The 21,805-nt window shown below is 42.2% G+C and overlaps 1 protein-coding gene across 2 annotated transcripts; it reads left to right on the plus strand.

The window, feature by feature from the left end:
- Window positions 1-311: 311 nt before the first annotated feature.
- Window positions 312-21,257, plus strand: POU1F1 (POU class 1 homeobox 1). Of its 2 annotated transcripts, none has more exons than XM_068266106.1 (7): window positions 312-822; window positions 7,286-7,354; window positions 9,828-9,941; window positions 11,293-11,529; window positions 15,978-16,145; window positions 18,995-19,055; window positions 20,919-21,257. In XM_068266106.1, the coding sequence occupies exons 1-7, from the start codon at window positions 681-683 to the stop codon at window positions 21,130-21,132; spliced, it is 1,005 nt and encodes a 334-aa protein (XP_068122207.1). In that variant the 5' UTR covers window positions 312-680; the 3' UTR covers window positions 21,133-21,257. The 2 variants fall into 2 exon arrangements, with proteins under 2 accessions (XP_068122207.1, XP_068122208.1); XM_068266107.1 differs by having other exon boundaries at window positions 15,981-16,145.
- Window positions 21,258-21,805: the final 548 nt, after the last annotated feature.

The following is a 21,805-nucleotide window of genomic DNA, read 5'->3' on the forward strand; positions in this document are numbered from 1 at the left end:
ATAATGCGGATTTACAACTGGGACAAAGCAAAAAGAAAAACAAAAATCAAAATGAGCACAACAGCCAGGAAAATAGCATTTTTAACTATGGCAGAAAAATGGCAAACTCCATATTTCCTTAATGTCAGGTTCTCTTTTAAGACGCAATATTTATGTTTCGTCAGAAAATGTTTGAAACTGGGCATCTTAGATGTGATGTATAAACTTGGAGGAAGGAAAATGTGCTTTTGACAGCAGTCACTTTCCACTCCTTTGTTGCCATGGACGACTAAGTTATCTTTTAGCCAGTTCATGTGAATGAGTCCTGTTGTTCTTATACAGGGCTTCACAATTCTAACTACATGAGATCAGCGGTGTACGGAGAAGACAAGCTGTTTAATAGGTGCAGCTTCTCAGGTTTCCGTGTAGCTACACCAATTGGCCGGGCATTGTTAAATCGGATGGGAAGGGCAGCTAATGCCTTTATGCAACAATCTCCTGGGCAAAAATCATTAACATGGATCAAGGGATTTCCTAAGCGTATAAATACCTGCACACGCCAAACACTCAGCAGGCCGCTTGTTAATGCATACATGCAAGCACTGGAAGCAATTTTATTCAAAGATTCATTGCAAACTTGGCCAAGACTTGGAGAAGACTTTTAAAATTCATCTGCCTGTGATCTACCTTTGTCTGGGGGAATGAGTTTCCAGGCTTTTGTGACAGCTGATACTTTTGTGCCTTTAAATTCTGACTCCTCGGCCACGTTCCCTCTTAGGATGCACCATAGCACTGCTGAATACCTGCCAGTCACCAATCACACAACCAATGTGGTCTCCACAGGTACTTTTGTGTGCATGTTGTATACATAGGCTGTTAACAAATCACCTGGCTTATTTATTGATTGGCATGACAACCAATCAGATTTCATGTCCCAGTTTTGGCAGAATATTTTAAAGAGACGTTTGATTGGTTGCTGTGCGCTATTCTCAAAAAAATTCATAAAGCCCTATCACTTGTTAACTAAGATCATGTGTATTAATAACGAAGATCATGACGTTTAACTGCTGATCATATTAATACTTAAAAATGTATGTATTTAATTAATTTTAATGTAATTAAAATTGTATATTGTATACAGTATTATTGTGTGTATGAACATTGTTATTATTATTGATTTATAAAGGGCCAACATATTCCGTGGCACTGTACAAAGTTAGAAACGAGCATGAGGTACATAATAATACAGACAATGGTGTACACCAATATACAAGATAATTATTAACAAAATACAAAAATGACACAAAATGCATAATACAAAATACAGAATTGTTAATGACAGTGATAAAAGTAACACGATAAATAAAATTTATAATGATTTCCAAGATACAAAAGGGGAGAGAGCCCTGCCCTTGTGAGCTTACAATCTTGCGAAAGCACACCTGACCTGAAAAAAAATGATATAATGAATTGTATGTGTAGTATAGATAATGTTTTTTTTATTATTTTTTATTTTATTAAAGATTGCAAATTTGCATCATATTGCCACAGTTGCAGTTTTAAAACCACACTGGGCCATATGCCATTTATCTTTTTCTCCTGAGTTATCTCCTTTGAGATAATTTTCATTTTTTCTTTAAAATAACGTTTAAGCATTTTACAATTAAAAAAAAAGTACCTAAAATTTGGTGAAAAAGCAGTAGCAAATTTATTTCGAGTATTCTCTTGCTTGCTGGTAGTTTAAAAGGCATTTTATGACAGGATACGAAAGTATCCCCTAGGAGAAAACCCAGGAGAAAAAGTGAATTGCATATGGGCCCACTCTCTTTTAAGCTATATAACAAAGTAAAAATAATGACCCTTTAAACTTTCATGCAGTAAAACCTTATCTAAAGCGGTCTCTTACTGTTTCCTGGCTGCTTAAGTGCTGTGGAAATCAGGACTGTATTTAATCCAGTGGGTCAAATAGCTCAGAGAAGCGCTTTTGCATAGATAACAAGTTAACATTTTTAACTCTTCCTGTCCTGGAAAACAATATGAGGCAACCCTAGTCAAAAATGTGGCAAATAATTACATATATAATTGCAGACAATGGAAAATGTGTCTGGTATTTAATTAACCTAATAATTGCTTGTGTCCATCAAGCTTTGAATTAGAGGCAGGCAAATCAAATACTACAACCAAAGAAGTTTCAAATGAGGGCAAAAAATAAACAAAAATAACATAATAATAAATGACCATGCAAGGTTAATAAATCTGTCCCAGTGCACTATAATTGGTGAACCATAATGAAAGTGTATGGAATAATGAGTTCCAAGTGGGGAAGAGAAATAAAGGCTGCTATTGCTTTTGCTCCTCTGCTTTGCTCCTCCTCTCTATACTGTACTTTCTAAATAAGTCACCTGGAACAAGTTTGCATATCAGGTGTTCCAGAAATGTATGCCGGTTCCTGGAGAACACTTCTAGCTTTGTTATAAGCAAGTGCACTGTCGATATGGATATGGGACCAGCAGTTTAGCCCAGCAATGGCAACCTCAATGGCCCTTATTCCATTCCCCCTTTTCTGCTAAGATTTCTCCTAGGTGATATTTTCAAAGCTAATCAATAAAATGCCCTTTAAAGGGAACCGTAGATGAACAGGAAAAATATGTTATACATACCTGAGGCTTCCTCCAGCCCCATACGCTCTGATCGATCCCACGCCGCCATCCTCCGCTGCCTGCAGCTATGAGAACCGGGACCCCGCTCTGCCGCCAGTTGGAGCCAGTCTGAGCGTAAGGTAAGTGCGCTGTTTGCGTATCTCTGCAGCAGCCGCTGGAGAGATATGTAGAGGGCGCACTTCTCCTGCATAGCTGGCTCCGATGACATCAGTGACGGGACCCAGTTCTCATAGATGCAGGCAGTGGAGGACGGCGGCGTGGGATCGATCAGAGCATATGGGGCTGGAGGAAGCCCCAGGTATGTAAAACATCTTTTTCATGTCCCCATCTCTGGTTCCCTTTAAGCCACCAGCAAGCAAGAAAATACTTATGACAGTATTTTTTTTCACCTACTTTTGGTACTTTTTCAATTGCAGGGTGCTGAAAAATAATTTCAAACAGAATATGAAAAGTTTCCTCCTAGGAGAAAACTTGGGAGAAAAAGTTAATTGCATATGGCCCATATATAATGTCTCTTTCATGGCAGGTATATTTTCAAGGAAATGTATAGGGTGGTTTTAGCATATTTGATTTATATTTATTATTTAAGTATAGCACTAAAAATATTAGTATTTGCTCAACGGCGACCACCTGCACCTTTACTTGGTCATGTTTTATGAAGAGAAAAATGTATAGTTTTAATGTTGCAGTAAGAAACCTTTTAACATTACAACTGACTGATATTTACAGCCTGTTGTTGACTGTTGAGCTATTTTATTTTTATTGCACTGCAGCAAAATGAGGTCTTAATTGCACTACCACAACTTGTCCTTTAATCCAGTAGGGGGAGCTCCAAATAATTGTCACAATTTTTTTTGTTATAGGTAATATTTTTCTGGTTAAAGAAAATACTTTTTTTCTTTTTTTTTTTTTTAAAGCGCACCTATACAGAAACTCCTAAAACAGGTCAGAAAAAAATGCTTGTATACATGATATTGCTGTAGTACAAACTGACCTCTGACCACACATCAAGCACAAATGAGTAAACCACCATCCAGAAAAACCCAGGATTCATAAAGCCACTTGTGACTAAGCAGTAAAGAGGACCTGTCACAGCATCTCACTTTATTGTAAAATAGTAGTGCTGGCTATTATATAAAGCAGTAAAATGCCTTAAAATGTTGACTATTTAACATTATTATAATTATAGTACAATAATATTACATTGCAATAGTAAGCTTTCAAAAATGCTAAGGTCTCCTTGACAAGCATGGTTCACACACCACAATAGCACATGTTCAGTAATTTCACTATGCTAAATTTCTTTATAAAATTATAAAATTACCCTTCATCCATACATTAGATCATCTAGTACTGTGATTTATATAACTGCAGTGTTCACACTAGTTTCTCATGACACCACTCTCCAGGCCGCATTAATGTCACAATATGTAGCTAAACGTAGGCAGAAGATGTTGTCTCAGATGATGTGTGATACATACATGTTCTCTTTTATCCATCTTATGGTGGCCACTAATGATCCAATCTTTTTCATCCAATCTTACCCCTTCTATGTAATATAAGGGAACTACCTAAATTTTCCATTCATTATTCACTCAATTTACCCTTATACTACATAGATTTGGTAAAATGGGATGAAAAAGATTGGAACATTATGCTGGGAATACACAGTTCGTTTTTTAGGTGATAAGATGGTTCGATAGATAATTTCCTACATGTCCGATCTCCCTTTCGATTCTTTCTCCGCTCGATTTCTGATAGAAGTGAAAGGGAAAAGATAAGAAAAACGAGCAGAAGATAAGAGAATCCACTGCAGAATCGAGTGGCAAAAACGATCGAGAGGTGAAACGCACGGCAGAAACGAACCGTGTACTCCCAGCATTAGTGGCCACCTTTAGGTTTAACAACACACAGACCAATTCAGTTTAAGGTGGCCACACACAATACGATTTTTTACATTTCTTTTCAATTCAAGGTTTACAATCAATTTTTCTGATTGATTGTAACATTTAAAAGCTGATCCAAAGCTACAGCCATAAGCATCATTAGCTTCTAGCTGCTCAGTGACATGGTGATGACATTTTGCACATCAAAAAACATGTCTCCCTGGCCAGAGATACCGCATGAATTTGTTTGCACACGTCTGCGCACATGCTCACCTAACATACAGTACATGCCAGTGTCTTATAGTCCAGGGGCTCCCATCATTGTAGTGCACATGACTGTGATGAATACAACCTGCAGAAAGTGATCCGCTATGCTATGCACAACATGCCTATCTATCTCTTGCATGCTGCGGGCAAATGGCTCAAAACAATTCAGGCAAGTGGATGAATCTCACCCCTTCCTTGCGACTTGCGTACTGCTCTGGGAGCCACAGGTCCTGATCTACCTCCCAGCTGATCAGTGGGTCTTGCACTGCGCCCAGTGCAGTGTTACTTTTGTTCTTGCATTTTAGTGCTATTGAAGCTGATTTGTCAATATTTTAGTACTAGTAAAGTGTTTTTGGTATACCTGGTATACCTATGGACATAGTAACCTATATTTCCTACTTTTGGTGATCCTATCTTTATTAGGGTGTTGTCTCCCCTTATATCTGTACAGGGCTGATAATAGCCCCAATTAGGGAAGAGCTGTTGTTCTAACATATCGTGCATATAGTCACTCATTGTCTTATATTCCTATTGCAGTCTAAAGCCAATTAATCTATCTGTAATGTTTTATGGGATATGGGAGAAAGTCAGAACACCCTTAAGACCCCTATGCAAACACGGGAAGGACATAAAAATTCCATGAACAGCTTGCAGTAACTGAAAAAACAAAAACTGAGAAAATCAGCGCCAATGCAAAACAATAAGTGACCGCTGCTAAGGGAGAACAATGTCCAAAGTTCCAAAAGAAACATAAGCAAATCAACGCAGGACAAACTGAATTTAAATTCAGATAAAAAGTTTCCACTTTCCACTGTGCCAGGTTATCTGAATACTCTACAATTAAATGTGCATCCCAACACCAACCAAAAGGATAAGGCTTACCAGCCACATGCAACCAGGGGAGGACTAGGACCTTTTTGCCTTGGGGGGAAAACACAAGCTAGAGGCCCGCGTTCATGGCAACCCAAGCGCAAATTATATCACACTCGTGCCCCACTTGCTATATGCCGGTAGTCACATGGGGCAACCGTGCGTAAGTACAGCAAGGAAACTTGCAGGACAGCGTGACAGGTAAAGTATAAATGCACAGGCATTGGGGGACAGCCAGGGGTTTTTGTTGTGTCCGTCATTTGTGATTATCGCTTGCCATTAATACTGCTCAACCGATAAACCACATTAGCCTGAGATTTACCAGCGTTTCAGATTCAACCAATTTCTACCCAAAATCAGTCAAACCGTCGATTGGGTATGCTTGTGGCTGGACCGATTTTCATCCAATTTGACAGTAATTATCAAAACAATTGGTTGATTGCCGAGTCGACAGATGAAGGGCCACCTTAATTCCCCAAGGTCCCCCCCAAATGCAGTAGGCCTAGGCCCTGCACCAGCCCTAAATCATTAAAAGAGAGGTGGCCTGGGGGGAAATCTCCCCCCTTCCCCCCTGGCCAGTCCTCCCCTGCATGCAACCCACATTATACAGTTGTAAGAGAAGCTTGGCCTGTCCCAGATGATCCTGTAGATCCACAAAACTCAAGGATATGATGTCATCCTTCCATCAAAGTCAATGCAGTGTAGGAGGTATTATCATAAAAGACTAATTAGCAGCAATACTAAGTGTAGCCTGCTTTGTTGTGAAATACAGATCAAGTAAAACCACAAAAGGAGCATTTACATACAGGGCCCAGACTATGAGTACCCTGAAATCAAAACACGCATGTGTGCAGGCCAGCAATAGGTTTTAATGTCGCCCATCTCCTTCCCGATCGGTTTTGCAAATTTGCACCATCCGGGCATAACCTGTTTGACTGGCGAAGTTTTTTAATCACAAAAGTTATAAGCTGTCCTACCGCTATAGTGATTGTCACGTCTAGGAGAACTCATGGAGAAGCACGTGATTTGTTTGATCAGCTGATAGATTTGCAAAGCTCTGATTTGCTGTGATAACATCCTGCTTTAGCACATGATCATGACTGGCAAATCAGAGACTGACCAAACTGATCACATGAGATGAGTTCTCCTAGACATGACCATCACTATAAAGCAGTAAACAAGTCATATATATTACATATAATGAAGTACACATTACAGCGGTACTAATTAGAAGCAAGGAAATGTAGCAAATAAGTAACAAAAAAATGTGCTAATATAAATTGGCGTGGAACACTTGCAAGCATCTAAATACATTTGATTATGAATGAAATGTGTGGCGACTAAAAAGTCACTTTATTAAATGAGTCTGTTTTATTATAGAATATTAGATCAGAATTAGAAGCCAAGCCACTGACATATACTAGAATGTGAGAGGATATGAAATAACACATAAATAGATATATATGTAAAAGAATTGATTACAATGGCAATAATGAAATGAACGCATATACTATGAATGAATCTTGAATATTTTCTTACCAGTCCCGTCTGTTTTGTCTTTGGTCCAAATTCCTAAACTCTTTCATATGTACTTCTCTGTGCCTAATCTGGACTATATACCAGCTGGACTGCATTATCCAAATCCATCATGCCACTATGGAAACCAACAATCTACATATGGGGTGATGACAGGTAAGTGCTAATTATATACTGTATATTTATATATACATTTTTTTTTTTTTTGCAAAACTTTATGACTACTCATGAAAAAGATTAAATGAACTTGTTTTGCTTATCGTTGATGAAAATGGGCATTCAAAAGGTTGTAGTAAAAACAGAATTGCTTATAAGGAACTCATGGTGAGAGACATACAGAGGCAGCCATATTTATTTCCTTTTACACCATACCAATTGCCTGCTGTCCTGCTGATCTTTCTAGTTAGTAGTGTCTGAATCACACGCGTGAAACAAGCATGCAGCTAATCCAGTCATGTTGGCATCTGATCTGCATGCTTGTTCAGGGTCTATGGCTACAAGTATTGGAGACAGAGGATCAGCAGGACAGCCAGGCAATCTGCATTGTTTAAAAGGAAATAAATGTCAGCCCCCATATGTCTCTCTCCTCGGGTTCCCCTTAAGAGGCCTGTTAAGGTGCGTACACACGCACTACGGCTGCCAACGACGGGTCCGTCAGATCCTCCCGCTGGGCGGACTTTCAGGCGACAGTAGCGCGTGTGTACGCGCTGTAGGAAGACTGATAAGGCTGTTTCTTAACTATCCGCTGAGCGGATCGCTCAGAAACAGCCTTATCAGTCTGCCGACAGTGCATACACACGCGCTACTGTCGCCTGAAAGTCTGCCCAGCGGGAGGGTTTGACGGCCCCTTCGTTGGCCGCCGTAGTTGCGTGTGTACGCACCTTTACACTCTCTTGAACACCCTTAAAGCAGAATAAAACTGTGACATAACATTCAATAAAAATGTGTTTTCCTCCTTTTTATTACCCATACAGTTACCATATTTGCTTTTGTGCACAACTAATATTGTCTGTTTGCAAATTGCAAGTTTCCAAAGTACAGTGTATCTGCTCTGAAAGCTGCAATTACATTTTATTGCATAGCTCCTGTATTTATATATTTATATATTACATTCTAGTGATCATTTCTCACCTCTGTCTTCTTCTCAGCTTAGTGCAGTTCAGTTTTAGCATGCTTCTGGCTGTATACTAATTGTATCTAACAAAGAAATATAAACAAAAGATAATGTTATCACCTCTTCGGATGCTGCCAGAAAGCAAGGAGCTTTCCGCTGAAGAACAAAGTGCTGTGTTAAACTGTTTAAATCGCTGTTCTACTACAATTTTTTTGTAGTAGTAGATTTTATGCTGTGAATAATCTTTTAGCGCAAAGAAGAAATGCTGAGTTTCATACCACTTAAACCACAAACTTTCCCTTAACTTTGAAAAAGTGACTGTAGATCCATCATCCATCTTCCAGAGCCCTCCCATCATGGACCAAGCTGGCTGTTATGGCTCTGGACGTGGGGCTCCACGCTGTTCAGGTTCCAGCCTACATGTGTGACAAGGGGCTAATGTGGTTAACCACTAGAGGACCGCAGTGTTAAACAACCCCTAAAGACCACTGCAGCTTTAAGGCCTTGCTGTAGGGCCGCACAACTCAGCACACAAGTGATCCCCCCCCCCCCTTTTCTCCCCACCAACAGAGCTATCTGTTGGTGGGGTCTGATTGTCTGATTGCTATCCAGTTTTTTTTTTTTTATAAATATTTATTTTATTATTTTTTTATTAAATGTTACTATTTTTTTAATTTATTTTATACTCCCCCCCCTCCCTCCCCCGCCAGCCAATTAGCGTGATCGGCTGTCATAGACTTTGCAGTGCTGTACGGCAGGGATGCTCAAATTCGGATTCGGAAGATACCCGGATAGTTGCAATCCGGATATCTCCCAGTAATGCTGTGCGGGCTGGGCGGGGGGGTCAAGCTTACCTCTCTGACGTCTTCTTCGCTCGTCCCTCGGCGCCTCCCATGATGCGGTCCACGCGGCGGTCACGTGACTACAAACACTTCCTCCTTCCGGGTTGAAGGAGGAAGCGTTTGTAGTCACGTGATGCGCGTGGACCGCATCGTGGGAGGCGCTGAGGGACGAGCGAAGAAGACGTCAGAGAGGTAAGCTTGAACCCCCCGCCCAGCCCGCACAGCATTACTGGAAGATATCCGGATTGCAACTATCCGGGTATCTTCCGAATCCGAATTTGAGCATCCCTACTGTACGGCAATAAAAGATGCCGTCTAATAGTCTCTGAGCGTCGATCACCGCTGGGAGACTGAAGGCAGGGGGCGGAGCTCCACCTACCAAGCGGAGATGCGTGTGCATCAGCGCACGCGATCTCCTGCAAAAGCCAGACCCAGGACTTGATGCCAATTGGCGTTAGCCGGTCCTGGGGCTGCCGCCGCGGTCACGCCCATTGGCGTGACGTGGTCATTAGGTGGTTAAAAGGCATTTTATTGACAAGTTTGAAAATATCACCTAGGTGAAAAAGTGAATTGCATATGTGCCATAGTGTGCTATATTCCTTGTAGTCATAATTGTTGTAATCGTAATGTAAATACTATATCAGAGAAATTAAATAGTCAAATTCATTTGCAGGGATTAAACCTACAGCTCCTGAGATGCTTTCTGCAAGTATTTCTCAAACAAGAATTTTACAAACATGCAGCATGCCCCTGTCCAATGTTGTAAACGGAGTGGGCACTTTGCAAGGTAAGTTGCTCTACAGAGTGTACACATTCTCTGCTACAAGGTTTTTTTTTTCTTAACACAAACATGCTACTGATACTTTCCCAAGTACATGCATAAAAACACTACATGTAGTGACATAGCAATATACGATCCACATAGGAACCTCCTCCAGCCACTGCATTCCCTCTGTATTGGTGTTGTAGTGGAAAGGATCTCTTCAGTGGTGGTCATTAACAAATCATTCCTTTTGCTGTGCTTACACCTCTCTTACACAGTGGCTGGAAAGCTGTTTTTTAGTGGTTTGTATAATATATTATTGTAATGCAGTGGCGTACCTAGGGGGAAGCGGCAGGGGCCATGGTAGGTGGTGACACCCATAGTCCTTGCAGCCACTCGTGTCTTAGCTCATGCCCCTCCACTGTGCTGGCATGGGAAGCTTCTGCAGGATCAAGTGGTTACCCTCTTCTTAGGTAAGTATTTTTTTTTATTTTACCTGAGGTTAGCCTCAGTTACACTTTAAGTTCTGGGAAATAATTCAAACACATACACGAGCTTCAATTCCTCTATCAATATTATCAAAAACTTGTTCTTTATAACCATTCACCTTAGAAATCCACTTGAAATTTAGGTTACATGGTTATTGAAAAAAAAATGCTTGGGTTTAAGGGAGGGGCACAGTATGGATGAATGGTCATTGTTCACTGTACTGAAGTTTCATCATTTCTGAAAAGATATTAAGGTTTGTCATAAGCAAAGCTAACTTAAAGGATACCCGAAGTGACATATGGCATGATGAGATAGACACGTGTATGTACAGTGCCTAGCACACAAATAACTATGCTGTGTACCTTTTTTTCTTTCTCTGCCTGAAAGAGATAAATATCAGGTATGTCAGTGGCTGACTCAGTCCTGACTCAGACAGGAAGTGACTACAGTGTGACCCTCACTGATAAGAAATTCCCCTTTTTATCTCTGTCTTGCTCTCAGAAACCATTTTCTGCTAGGAAAGTGTTTTATAGTTGGAATTTCTTATCAGTGAGAGTCACACTGTAGTCACTTCCTGTCTGAGTCAGGACTGAGTCAGCCACTTACATACCTGATATTTAACTCTTTCAGACAGAGAAAGAAAAAAAGGAATACAGCATAGTTACTTGTGTGCTAGGCACTGTACATACACATGTCTATCTCATCATGTCACATATCAATTCAAATATCCATTTAAAATGTTGTCTTTTATTCAGCTTTAAACTTCCAAATATACATGACTAGACATAAAATGCTAAGAATTAGTTTTTTGGAGATTTCAACTAACAGTTCTTTCCATACAGAACAGTATAGTACAGTGACCTCTGCCTTCCTCCACATACCACAGGTGTCCATACTGGCAGTCTACCGCCTTGTCTTATGAGTGCCAGTTCTTGTACGTTGGGTCATGGCTTTGCTCCAGTGCATCAAACACTCCTGGGGGATGAGACTTCTGTAGCCGACTTCAAGCAGGAGTTCAGAAGAAAGTGTAAGCCCCTGGAGGAACCTATTGATATGGACTCCCCAGAGATCCGAGAGCTGGAAAAGTTTGCTAATGAGTTCAAAGTCAGAAGAATCAAGCTGGGTATGGATCTTGAAATTTTAAGATGATGTACAGGCATGTAATAATATTCAACCAGTATGAATAAAAGAATAAACATGGGGAGAAAATATTTAAATTTAAGATATGTAGAAAAGAATAAGCACCAGTGATGATGAGATGAAATGTAGCATTTTTTTTGTAATAACGACACAAAATTGAAATTCAAAATTATCAGAAAATGTCTAATTCATAATGCGTAATTTGTAATTTTGTGTCATAATTCCTCATTAAATCATAATTTCTTGTTGAATTTTGAGTTACTCATAATTTTTTTGTAAAACTAGAAAATTACACAAAATTACGGGTAACACGAAATCGTTATTTCCCATTTAACTTGAAAATTCATCCCGAAAAAATACTCATAATTATGGAAATTTTAGTAATTACGAATACGTCATCACGAAAACAATCGTACTTACAAAAACGATTGTAATTAAGAAAAAATTGTGTATGGATGTAATTATGCGAAATTTCACATAATTTTCGTGACTATGATTTTTCCATTACAATCATAATCATAACTACGAAAATTACGCAAATTTCGTGAAATTGTAATTAGCACATTATGATCCTAATAAGCACCTCTTTTTAAGTTTATTTGCTGGCTGTAATGTACGCTAGGGTAATGTATTTCAATGAGGTGGTTCACACCAAAGGGGGAGGCGTTTTGCAGAAACGCATACTCCCGGGCTGAGGCATTTTTTGGATTGCGGAGGCATTTCTGCCTCCAATGTTAAGTATAGGAAGAACGCAAACCGCTCTGAAAAACGCCAGTTCAGAGCGGTTTTGCAGGCGGTTTTGTTACAGAAGCTGTTCAGTAACAGCTTTACTGTAACAATATATGAAATCTCCTACACAAAAAACGCTACCCAAATACGCAAAACGCTAGGTGAAATGCTTCATAAAAATAAGGAAAAGCTTTTCAAAAATAGCTAGCGTTTTGCGGATCTGCTAGCGGTTTTTAGTGTGCACCAGGCCTCAGTGTGCCTTACAGGAGTAGTGGATGGATAGTGTACTGGCTAAAGAAACTATCTTTAACATAAGGGACCAGGGATTGAGTCCTAGCTGGAGCTAGAAGAACTTATTCTTTGGCAAAAACTAGCCAAAGCTCCTGGATGACTTGCTGTGTGTACATTTAGTGGCTGCAGCTGCCTAAAATAAGCTTGACACCTGAATATGCTACGCAATTCCACATACTAATCTTTATGACCTTTTTAAAACTCATTTAAAGTCAGTTGAGTTGAAGGAAGATTGCATATATGATGTCACTCAACCATCCCCACAGTCCTTACTCCTAGAAAGTTACACCAGCCCTACTGTTTGCACACCCAGAGATTAACACAACCCTCATTTACACTCACCAAGTGATTTGCAATGACACAGAAGGAAAAATAGTTTTCAGGCATATAACTGAGGTTGAACATCCCCCCAAACATGACCTTAAATCCCACCTGGATTATAACTCATGCATAAATACATTATTACCCAATCAACATAGCTTAATTTTGGATAAGCCACACACTCGTACCCAATCATCACCTTTCTATTGATTCTAAGGCTATTTTTTTTAGCTATAAAAAGGTCACTGGATATAGCCCCACCTGTGTTGCCATGCCATGGCCAACCCCAGTTTGACAGCCAACAATTAGGCCGCAGCTGCCGAGCTGGTCACGGACCACTCAACCCACTCAGAGTTTTTTGGGAAGAGTTTTGACAGTCTTCAGAAACATAGCCACAACCGTGAGGAGATCAGATAAGTATTTGCCCTTGAGCCCCCCAGATATATGGAAGAACACTATCAGTATCTGCTGTACGTAACTTATAGATTTTGGACCAGGGATCTGCAATTATTTATTTTAAATGTTCCTTTATGGAGAACCAGAATACCATGAAACTAATAACATTTAACAAGACAGTACTAGATATTTTACATACCGTATTTATGTTTTTTAAATGGAAACTTTAATAGCATTGCAAAATATGTACTGTTTATCATCCTTGTACAGTACCTGTAAACACTTCAGTAAACACTGCATAGGGATTATGGATTACAGTGAGTACTATTTAAAGAGATACTTACCGTTTTTCGCACCATAAGACTCTTCGGACCATAAGACGCACCCAGGTTTAGAGGGCAAAAAACGGGGAAAAAATATATACTAAACCTGGTGAGTCTATGGTGCAGGGGTGTCTTGTGGAGCTTTCTCACCAAGCTACCCAAGCTTTGCTGTCCTCCAGCTACAATAACCGCCACTGCCTCCCAGCTATAATGACCCCTGCTCCCTGGGTTAGAAAAAAATACACACCCCTGTGGCACCCCCTACCCAGGCTCCTGTATATCACACAACTGCAAGGCAAAGTATTTCTGCAGTAGCCCTTCTCACCTCCCTGTATCCCCTAGCAACTGCACACATTAAAAAAAAGCTGCTCCCTGGTATATCCCCCCACCCCCTCCTGTCTCACTCTCTTCCAGCACCTGCTGACTGCAGCATAATAAACATTTTGGAAGGCATCCCCTCCCCCGCCAAGCCTTCTGCAAGTGCAGAATAAAAACCATTTCCCAGGTAACCGCTACCCCCCTCCAAGCCTCCTGTTTCCCCGGCAAGTGTATAGTTATAAACAAACCTTTTCCCACATGGCCGCTCTCCCCGCTAAGCCGCCTGTATCCCGGCAAGTGTAGGATCAGCAAAGAGTTTCCCCGCAGCAGCTCGATGTCTGTTAAGCCACCACTGTCCCTCCGGGCAATTTCAGAGTTAAGCGCAACAGCGGAAGCCATACCTGATCCAGCCGGCGCGATCCTCCTCCTGTGTGTTCTCATGGCGACAGCCTCCCACGATCCTCCTCGTGTGTCTTCTCATACCGCCAGCCTCCCGTGATCCTCCTCGTGTGTTTTCTCATACCGCCAGCCTCCCGCGATCCTCCTCGTGTGTTTTCTCATACCGCCAGCCTCCCGCGATCCTCCTCGTGTGTTTTCTCATGCCGTCAGCCTCCCGCGATCCTCCTCGTGTGTTTTCTCATGCCGCCAGCCTCCCGCGATCCTCCTCGTGTGTTTTCTCATGCCGTCAGCCTCCCGCGATCCTCCTCGTGTGTTTTCTCATGCCGTCAGCCTCCCGCGATCCTCCTCGTGTGTTTTCTCATGCCGTCAGCCTCCCGCGATCCTCCTCGTGTGTTTTCTCATGCCGTCAGCCTCCCGCCATCCTCCTCGTGTGTTTTCTCATACTGCCAGCCTCCCGCGATCCTCCTCGTGTGTTTTCTCATGCCGTCAGCCTCCCGCGATCCTCTTCGTGTGTTTTCTCATGCCGCCAGCCTCCCGCCATCCTCCTCGTGTGTTTTCTCATGCTGTCAGCCTCCCGCGATCCTCTTCGTGTGTTTTCTCATGCCGTCAGCCTCCCGCCATCCTCCTCGTGTGTTTTCTCATGCCGTCAGCCTCCCGCGATCCTCTTCGTGTGTTTTCTCATGCCGTCAGCCTCCCGCCATCCTCCTCGTGTGTTTTCTCATACTGCCAGCCTCCCGCGATCCTCCTCGTGTGTTTTCTCATGCCGTCAGCCTCCCGCGATCCTCTTCGTGTGTTTTCTCATGCCGTCAACCTCCCGTGATCCTCCTCGTGTGTTTTCTCATGCTGTCAGCCTCCCGCGATCCTCCTCGTGTGTTTTCTCATGCCGTCAGCCTCCCGCGATCCTCCTCGTGTGTCGTGCGTCTTATGGTCCGAAAAATACGGTAAGTGAAAATAAACTGATGAGATAAATAATTGTATCTATTTTCCTACTTCTAAAAATGACTTTTATGCTGGGAATGTACGGGTCGATTCTGGCGCTCGATTCTGCTGCACCTGATTGTTTTGCCTGCTCGATTCTCTTATGTTCCCCTCGTTTTCTTATCTTTTTTTTATTCACTTCAATGATGAATTGAGCGGCAAAGCGATCGAACGGTGATCGGACATGTCAGAAATTATCTATTGAGCCATTTTAATGGCTCAAAATAGAGCTGTATATTCCCAGCATTTGCTCAATGAAACAGTCTCTCCCTTATCTCTGAGTGCTAAAATATATGAAATATTGACCTTTTTATCTATCACCTATTCTCAGAAGCTCAGTTCTCTGCCACAAAAGCTGTAATTCCTTATCAGTGAAGGAGGCTATAGTCCGACTGGGTCCTGACTGGAGAAAAACTGTCAGTTGCATAGCTGAATATTAACCCTTTCAGTCAGATAAAAAAGAAAAGCCACACAGAATATTTATTTGTGTGCTTGGCACTGTATATACACATGTCTATCTCATCATGTCGCATGTCACTTAAGATTTCCTTTTGAGTGTAAGCAATGCTAACCACAAGTATGTTGCATTATAGGTCACAGTCTCATTTTAAGATATAAGCATAATTAATTTTTAAGGAGGAGCTTTGGTGACGCATACATGTCTATTCATCTCAAGCAGGATATACTCAGACAAATGTTGGGGAAGCTCTTGCCGCCGTCCATGGCTCAGAATTCAGCCAGACAACCATCTGCCGCTTTGAAAACCTTCAGCTGAGTTTTAAAAATGCTTGCAAATTAAAGTCCATCTTATCGAAATGGCTAGAAGAAGCAGAGCAAGTTGGAGGTATGGAAATGAATGCACATTTCTACATGTAATAATGTCTAAAATCCAAACTATCCTCCTTCTGGCAGCCCTCGGGATCCTCAGATTAGGAGGTGAGAGGCACTTTCCATACGATACTACTGGTAGGAGCATAATTATATGGGAGCACCAGCTGCAATCACAGTGGGGCCCAAGGTCATTAAGTGCCCCAACTTCCTATTCTCCCTCCATCTTACACCGGCACCTCCTTAACAGAGCAGGTGTGGCCACACTTGTTATGGGTGGGGAAGATCAAGGTGGCCATGATGTTATGGGGGTGGGTCATGGTTATCACAATTAGAGATGGCCCGAACGGTTTGCCGGCGAACGGTACCCGACGAACTACTGGTGGTTTGCGTTTGTCATCTAAGGCGAACTTTTCCGGGAAGTTCGGTTCGCCCCCATAATGCACCATTATGGTCAACTTTGACCCTCTACATCACAGTCAGCAGGCACATTGTAGCCAATCAGGCTACACTCCCTCCTGGAGCCACTCCCCCCTTATAAAAGGTAGGCACCGCCGGCCATTACACTCACTCGTGTGCCTGCACTAATTAGAGAAGGGACAGCTGCTGTAGACTCTCTCATAGGGAAAGATTAGTTAGGCTCTTGTAGGCTTGTTAGCTTTCTCCTTGCTGATTCCTTATTGCTAAAATAGCACCCCACAACAGCTCTTTTGAGAGCTAATCTTGTTCTTGTGATCTTTTTTTTTTTCTCTGTGTGTCCCACTGACACTTGTGTTGCATAGACAGCCTTGCTAATTCATATTGTGTGTGTGCCACTGCCAGCCAGGCCCAGCACATTCAGTGACTACCTGTGTGTGTGACAGGTGCACATTGTAATACCCAGTACTACATATACCTACCTGTTGTGTTCAGTGCACCCACCTCATCACTGCATATACCTACATGTTGTGTTCAGTGCACCCACCTCATCACTGCATATACCTACCTGTTGTGTTCAGTGCACCTACCTCATCACTGCATATACCTACTTGTTGTGTTCAGTGCACTAACCTACCTACGTGAGTGCACGCAGTGTGATATACCACTCCATGCATATCTGTTAACTGCACCTGTGTGACTGCACATTGTATTAGCCATTACCCATGGTCACTCGCAATGGCAGACTTGCCCTCCATAAAAGATTCTTGTTACAAGTAATACAGTCTATCAGTGTCATCTACAGCAGGGCCTCGAAAGTCCTCCTGTATCCCTGCTGCCTTCCTTGAATGTGTGGTAGCCATTCCTGCTCTTTTTCCCACAGTGTGCCTGCTGCCTTCCTTGGATGTGCAATGGTGGTAACCAGTTCCCAGGCTCTCACTCCGGACCGGGCTCGAACCCTGATTCCCCGGCCATTACCCATGGTCACGCGCAATGGCAGACTTGCCCTCCATAACAGATTCTTGTTACAGGCAGTAAACAGCCAGCAGAAAAAGTAATTTAAAAAAATAGATGTAAGCTTTAACAATGGTAGAGAAAAACCTATGAAAGTTGAAAAGGCAGTCAGACATTACCTGACATCACTGAGTGAGGAAGAGCATTCTCGCCATGTTGCGCACCAGTCCAGCACGGCCGTCACTACGCAAACAGCTGTTTGCGGTGCGTTACACAGTGAGTTTGGTGTGTCAGTGTGAAGCAGTACACTAATTACATTCCCTGATTGATGTATACACATGCAAGATGTTTTAAAGCACTGTAGGCCTGCAATTTAGCATTCAATGTGAGTTCTGCCCTTAAAACGCTGCTTTGCGTCCAATCCGGATTTTCCCGGGGACTTTTGGCATCTATCCCACTCCGCTATGCCCCCCTCCGGGTGTTAGACCCCTTGAAACATCTTTTCCATCACTTTTGTGGCCAGCATAAATTTTTCTAGTTTTCAAAGTTCGCCTCCCCATTGAAGTCTATTGCGCTTCATGAAAGTTCGTGCGAACCGAACTTTCGCGGTAGGTTCGCAAACCGAAAATCGGAGGTTCGGGCCATCTCTAATCACAATTCTTGCATGACCTCAGGCACATGGGTCCCCTGGCCATTGTGGTCACTATGGGGGAAGGAAAGGAGGTAGGAACATTGGAGGAGTTTTGATGGGTACCCCAAGTTACTGTTCCTCACAGAGGTGTAACTATAATTCATTGGGCCCCTCAACAATGGGTCCCCCCAAATTTTCACACCACTTCCCTTGCCTCCCCTCGGTGCCCTTTATGGCCTTGGGGCCCATCTCACAAGGGGCATAAAACAAGTGTGGGTATCATGATCTTCACAGCCATAAAAAATTTAGCCAAAAAATACCTGATCTGTATAGTACCCTGTATCGGAGGAAGGGAAGGTTAGTAGTTGGGGACCCCCACAGCTCTGAGACCCCCTTCGATAACAGGATCTGCTCCCCTCTAATTATGCCCCCGGTTCCTCCCCTGACTATTGGTGCTTTCTTAAAGCATCCCGATGAAAAGTAAATATTGTTATACCTTACTTTGTCTGTTACCTCTTTTATCGTCCTGCAGAGGCTACTGAATACAGTAATATAACCACACTTCCTATGTGCCCCAAAACAAAATCCCCCCAGCTCACCATAGAGCTATTTGTATTGCGGTCTATGGTACCGCTGAAGCGTGCCTATTGCTTTGTCCCCAAAATTCCTGCTTCGCTTTTATGTACCTAAGTTTATCTGCACATATTTTATATGTATGTCCATTGTTGTTTGATTATTTATTATTTCACCAAATGCTAATTCCAAATATGTCATTTATGGCATATAAATATATTGTATTTGTCTCTTGTGGCTTTGGTGTGAGCATTTTACTGAAACCACTATGATGTGTCTTCTCTAAGCAGCTTTGTACAATGAAAAAATTGGAGGAAATGAACGCAAAAGAAAACGAAGAACAACTATAAGGTACGAGCTACATTGACCGGGTCTTTTACCTGTATTGGAATATACAGTTGTGCTCATATGTTTATGACTGGTAGGTTTTGTAAAATGTGTATCACTCTTTAAAGGATACATTAGCAAAAAATAATAAATGTTGATCTACTTACCTGGGGCTTCCTCCAGCCCCTTGAAGTCTCTGTGTCCCTCCTGGCTGCCACTCTTCTGGGGTAACAAACGTCGCTTGGGGCAGGACTCACGGGGCTGGGAGCATACTGAGCATGTGCAGAAGCCGCCGACCTGTCTGGGTCCATGGCGGCTATGGAAGGGATCACAGAAGAGTGGCAGAGCTTTGACGAGGGACACAGAGACTTCAAGGGGCTGGAGGAAGCCCCAGGTAAGCAGATCAGCATTTATAATTTTTTTCTCATCTATCCTTTAAGGAAAATATGCGTAGTCAGGCAAAAAAAACTTTTCTTTTATTTCATTGGGATTCAAATTAAACCATGATGTATCTCAAGGTAACATAATCATTACAGAAAACATAAAAATTAAGAAAGTCCTGAGATGGTCCCTATTAAAAAGTTTGCAAACCCTTAGTGATTAGTACTGCGTATTCCACCTCTTTAGCATCAATGTCGACCAGTAGTCTTTTGTTTTAGTTGTGAACGAGGGAATGATTTTCTCAGATGGTAAAGTTGTCTATTGTTCTTGGCAAAAAGCCTCCAGTTCCTGTAAACTCTTAGGCTGTCTTGCATGAACTGCATGTCTGAGATCTCCCCAAGGTGGCTCAATAATACTGAGGTCCCAGCTTTTCTCACTTCATTGATGTTGAGGTCAGGAGACTATGATGGTTACTCCAGAAACTCTACTATTTTCTGCTGTAGCCAATGAAAGTCAATCTTACCTTGTTAAGGAAAGGTGGGGAGGAAAGGCTGCGCATCCCTACACACATGCTGCAATTGAATGGTTAATCGCACAGGCATACACCGCCTCTGCCAGACTGAAAAATGCATGCCCTGCATCCAAGACAAGTGCTAACATTTATTGGAAAGTCTATATAGGTGCTACACACTGAGCTGGTGGTCATTTCAGATGCAGCCTTAGTGGTATGCGCTGGCGTTCTCCTCGCTGTTCTACCAAATCTTGCCTTGTGTTCGGGATAATTGTCATGTTGAAAAGTTCATGGACGGCTTCTGAGGTTATGCGTGCAAAAGTGCCCAGTATTATAACATGGTGCAATCAACTTGCCATAAACTCTGACCAAATAGCCTGCGCCACTGTAGCTCATAAGACACCCCCCCCCCCCCCCCCCCCCACACACACACACACTTTAAAGATTCACCTCCATGCTTCACAGTAGGGATGGTGTGCTTTTTCTCTGTTTGATGCAAGATCGCATGCTGTCCACATTAGCCTGTGGGGAACTGCAGTGTTTCACCCCTAGTGGAAACACACTCTTATGTTGCAAAATTGTTTTCACGTATGTAAAAACGCGAACACAATTTTGTGAGTTTATACTAGAAGTGCGATTCTCCTTTGACTTTCATTAAATGTTCGGCAAGTGCGTTTTTCCATGTTCGTAATTCGCACACAAATTCTATTATGTATGAACCAGGCCTACAACTTGTGAGCAACCAGCACCACCTTGTGGTAAACAGGACGAATAACATATCTTAGCACAGTTGTGACTGCAGGATGATTTTATTGCAATCATAAATGCAAGGTTTCATGTCTACTAAGAGCAACGGTTGCTAATCTTATCCAAAGTTACAGACAGTCAGAAAGTCCCTCATATGCGAAAACTGTCAGCATTCCATACAAAAAATATGCCCATCATTGCTTATTGAGTCTTCTGGTAACAGAGCCCATCTATTTTGTCCCATACAGCATAGCAGCCAAGGAAGCTCTAGAATCCCATTTTGGCGAACAAAGCAAGCCTTCCTCGCAGGAAATAATGCGAATGGCGGAGAGCCTGAACCTGGAGAAAGAGGTGGTGCGGGTGTGGTTCTGCAATAGAAGACAGAGGGAGAAGAGAGTGAAGACCAGTCTGCATCAGAGTAACTTCAGCGCCTTCACAAAAGATCATCATGATTGCAGATGAGGAGAAAGTGACAAAATGCACCTTACATGCAATACAAGTGTACTATTAGCAGTAGCTGCATTGGAAATCTTTTATAACTTAAACAGGTCATCCATTATACCATTTTTTATTAGATCTGATGTCAAACTTACTTAAAAAATATATAAATCAAATTCATTAAAAAAGCCGGCCTTCTGAAAGCAGAGCTCCAGTGTATATCAGATATTGGCCCTTTTTCAATTCACTTTATCTCCCAAGTTTTCGCCTAGAAGATAATTTTTTTTTATCTTCAGTCTTAAAGTATAAAGTTTTGATCACTGGCCAGGTCTTCCTTTTTGGAAATCACTTCCGGGGCTGCGTTCCACCAACTTCCGGCGCGTTTCTCTATCAGAATCACCTTTATTTGCCAAGTATGCCAACTGGCGTACCCAAAATTATTTGTGGTTCACATGGCCATGGCAGTGGAAACAAACACATATGACAAACATAGCAATGACATGCAAAAAGGGATAACATTGAAACCCACATTAGGACATGAACCAGCACGTAAGAGATAGGGCACTCAAGGGTAGCCGGAGTGAGGAACAGGGCTGCACAGGAGGTGGTTTGGAAGTTCAGAGTGAGTGGCTGAGTGTTGACCAGGGGGCAGAAGTGTCCCAAGAGGGCCGGTCTGGTGGGGCGGACTCGAGTTCAG

This window comes from Hyperolius riggenbachi, chromosome 2, assembly GCF_040937935.1.
Source record: "Hyperolius riggenbachi isolate aHypRig1 chromosome 2, aHypRig1.pri, whole genome shotgun sequence".
NCBI lineage: Eukaryota > Metazoa > Chordata > Amphibia > Anura > Hyperoliidae > Hyperolius > Hyperolius riggenbachi.

Excerpts from the sequence above, each read along its gene's own strand:
- POU1F1 (XM_068266106.1), top strand. The coding sequence starts at position 681 with ATGAGTTTCCAGGCTTTTGTGACAGCTGATACTTTTGTGCCTTTAAAT. Across the intron at positions 9,942-11,292 it reads CGGAGTGGGCACTTTGCAAG|GTGTCCATACTGGCAGTCTA; the intron begins GTAAGTTGCTCT and ends CACATACCACAG. Across the intron at positions 11,530-15,977 it reads AGTCAGAAGAATCAAGCTGG|CAGGATATACTCAGACAAAT; the intron begins GTATGGATCTTG and ends ATTCATCTCAAG.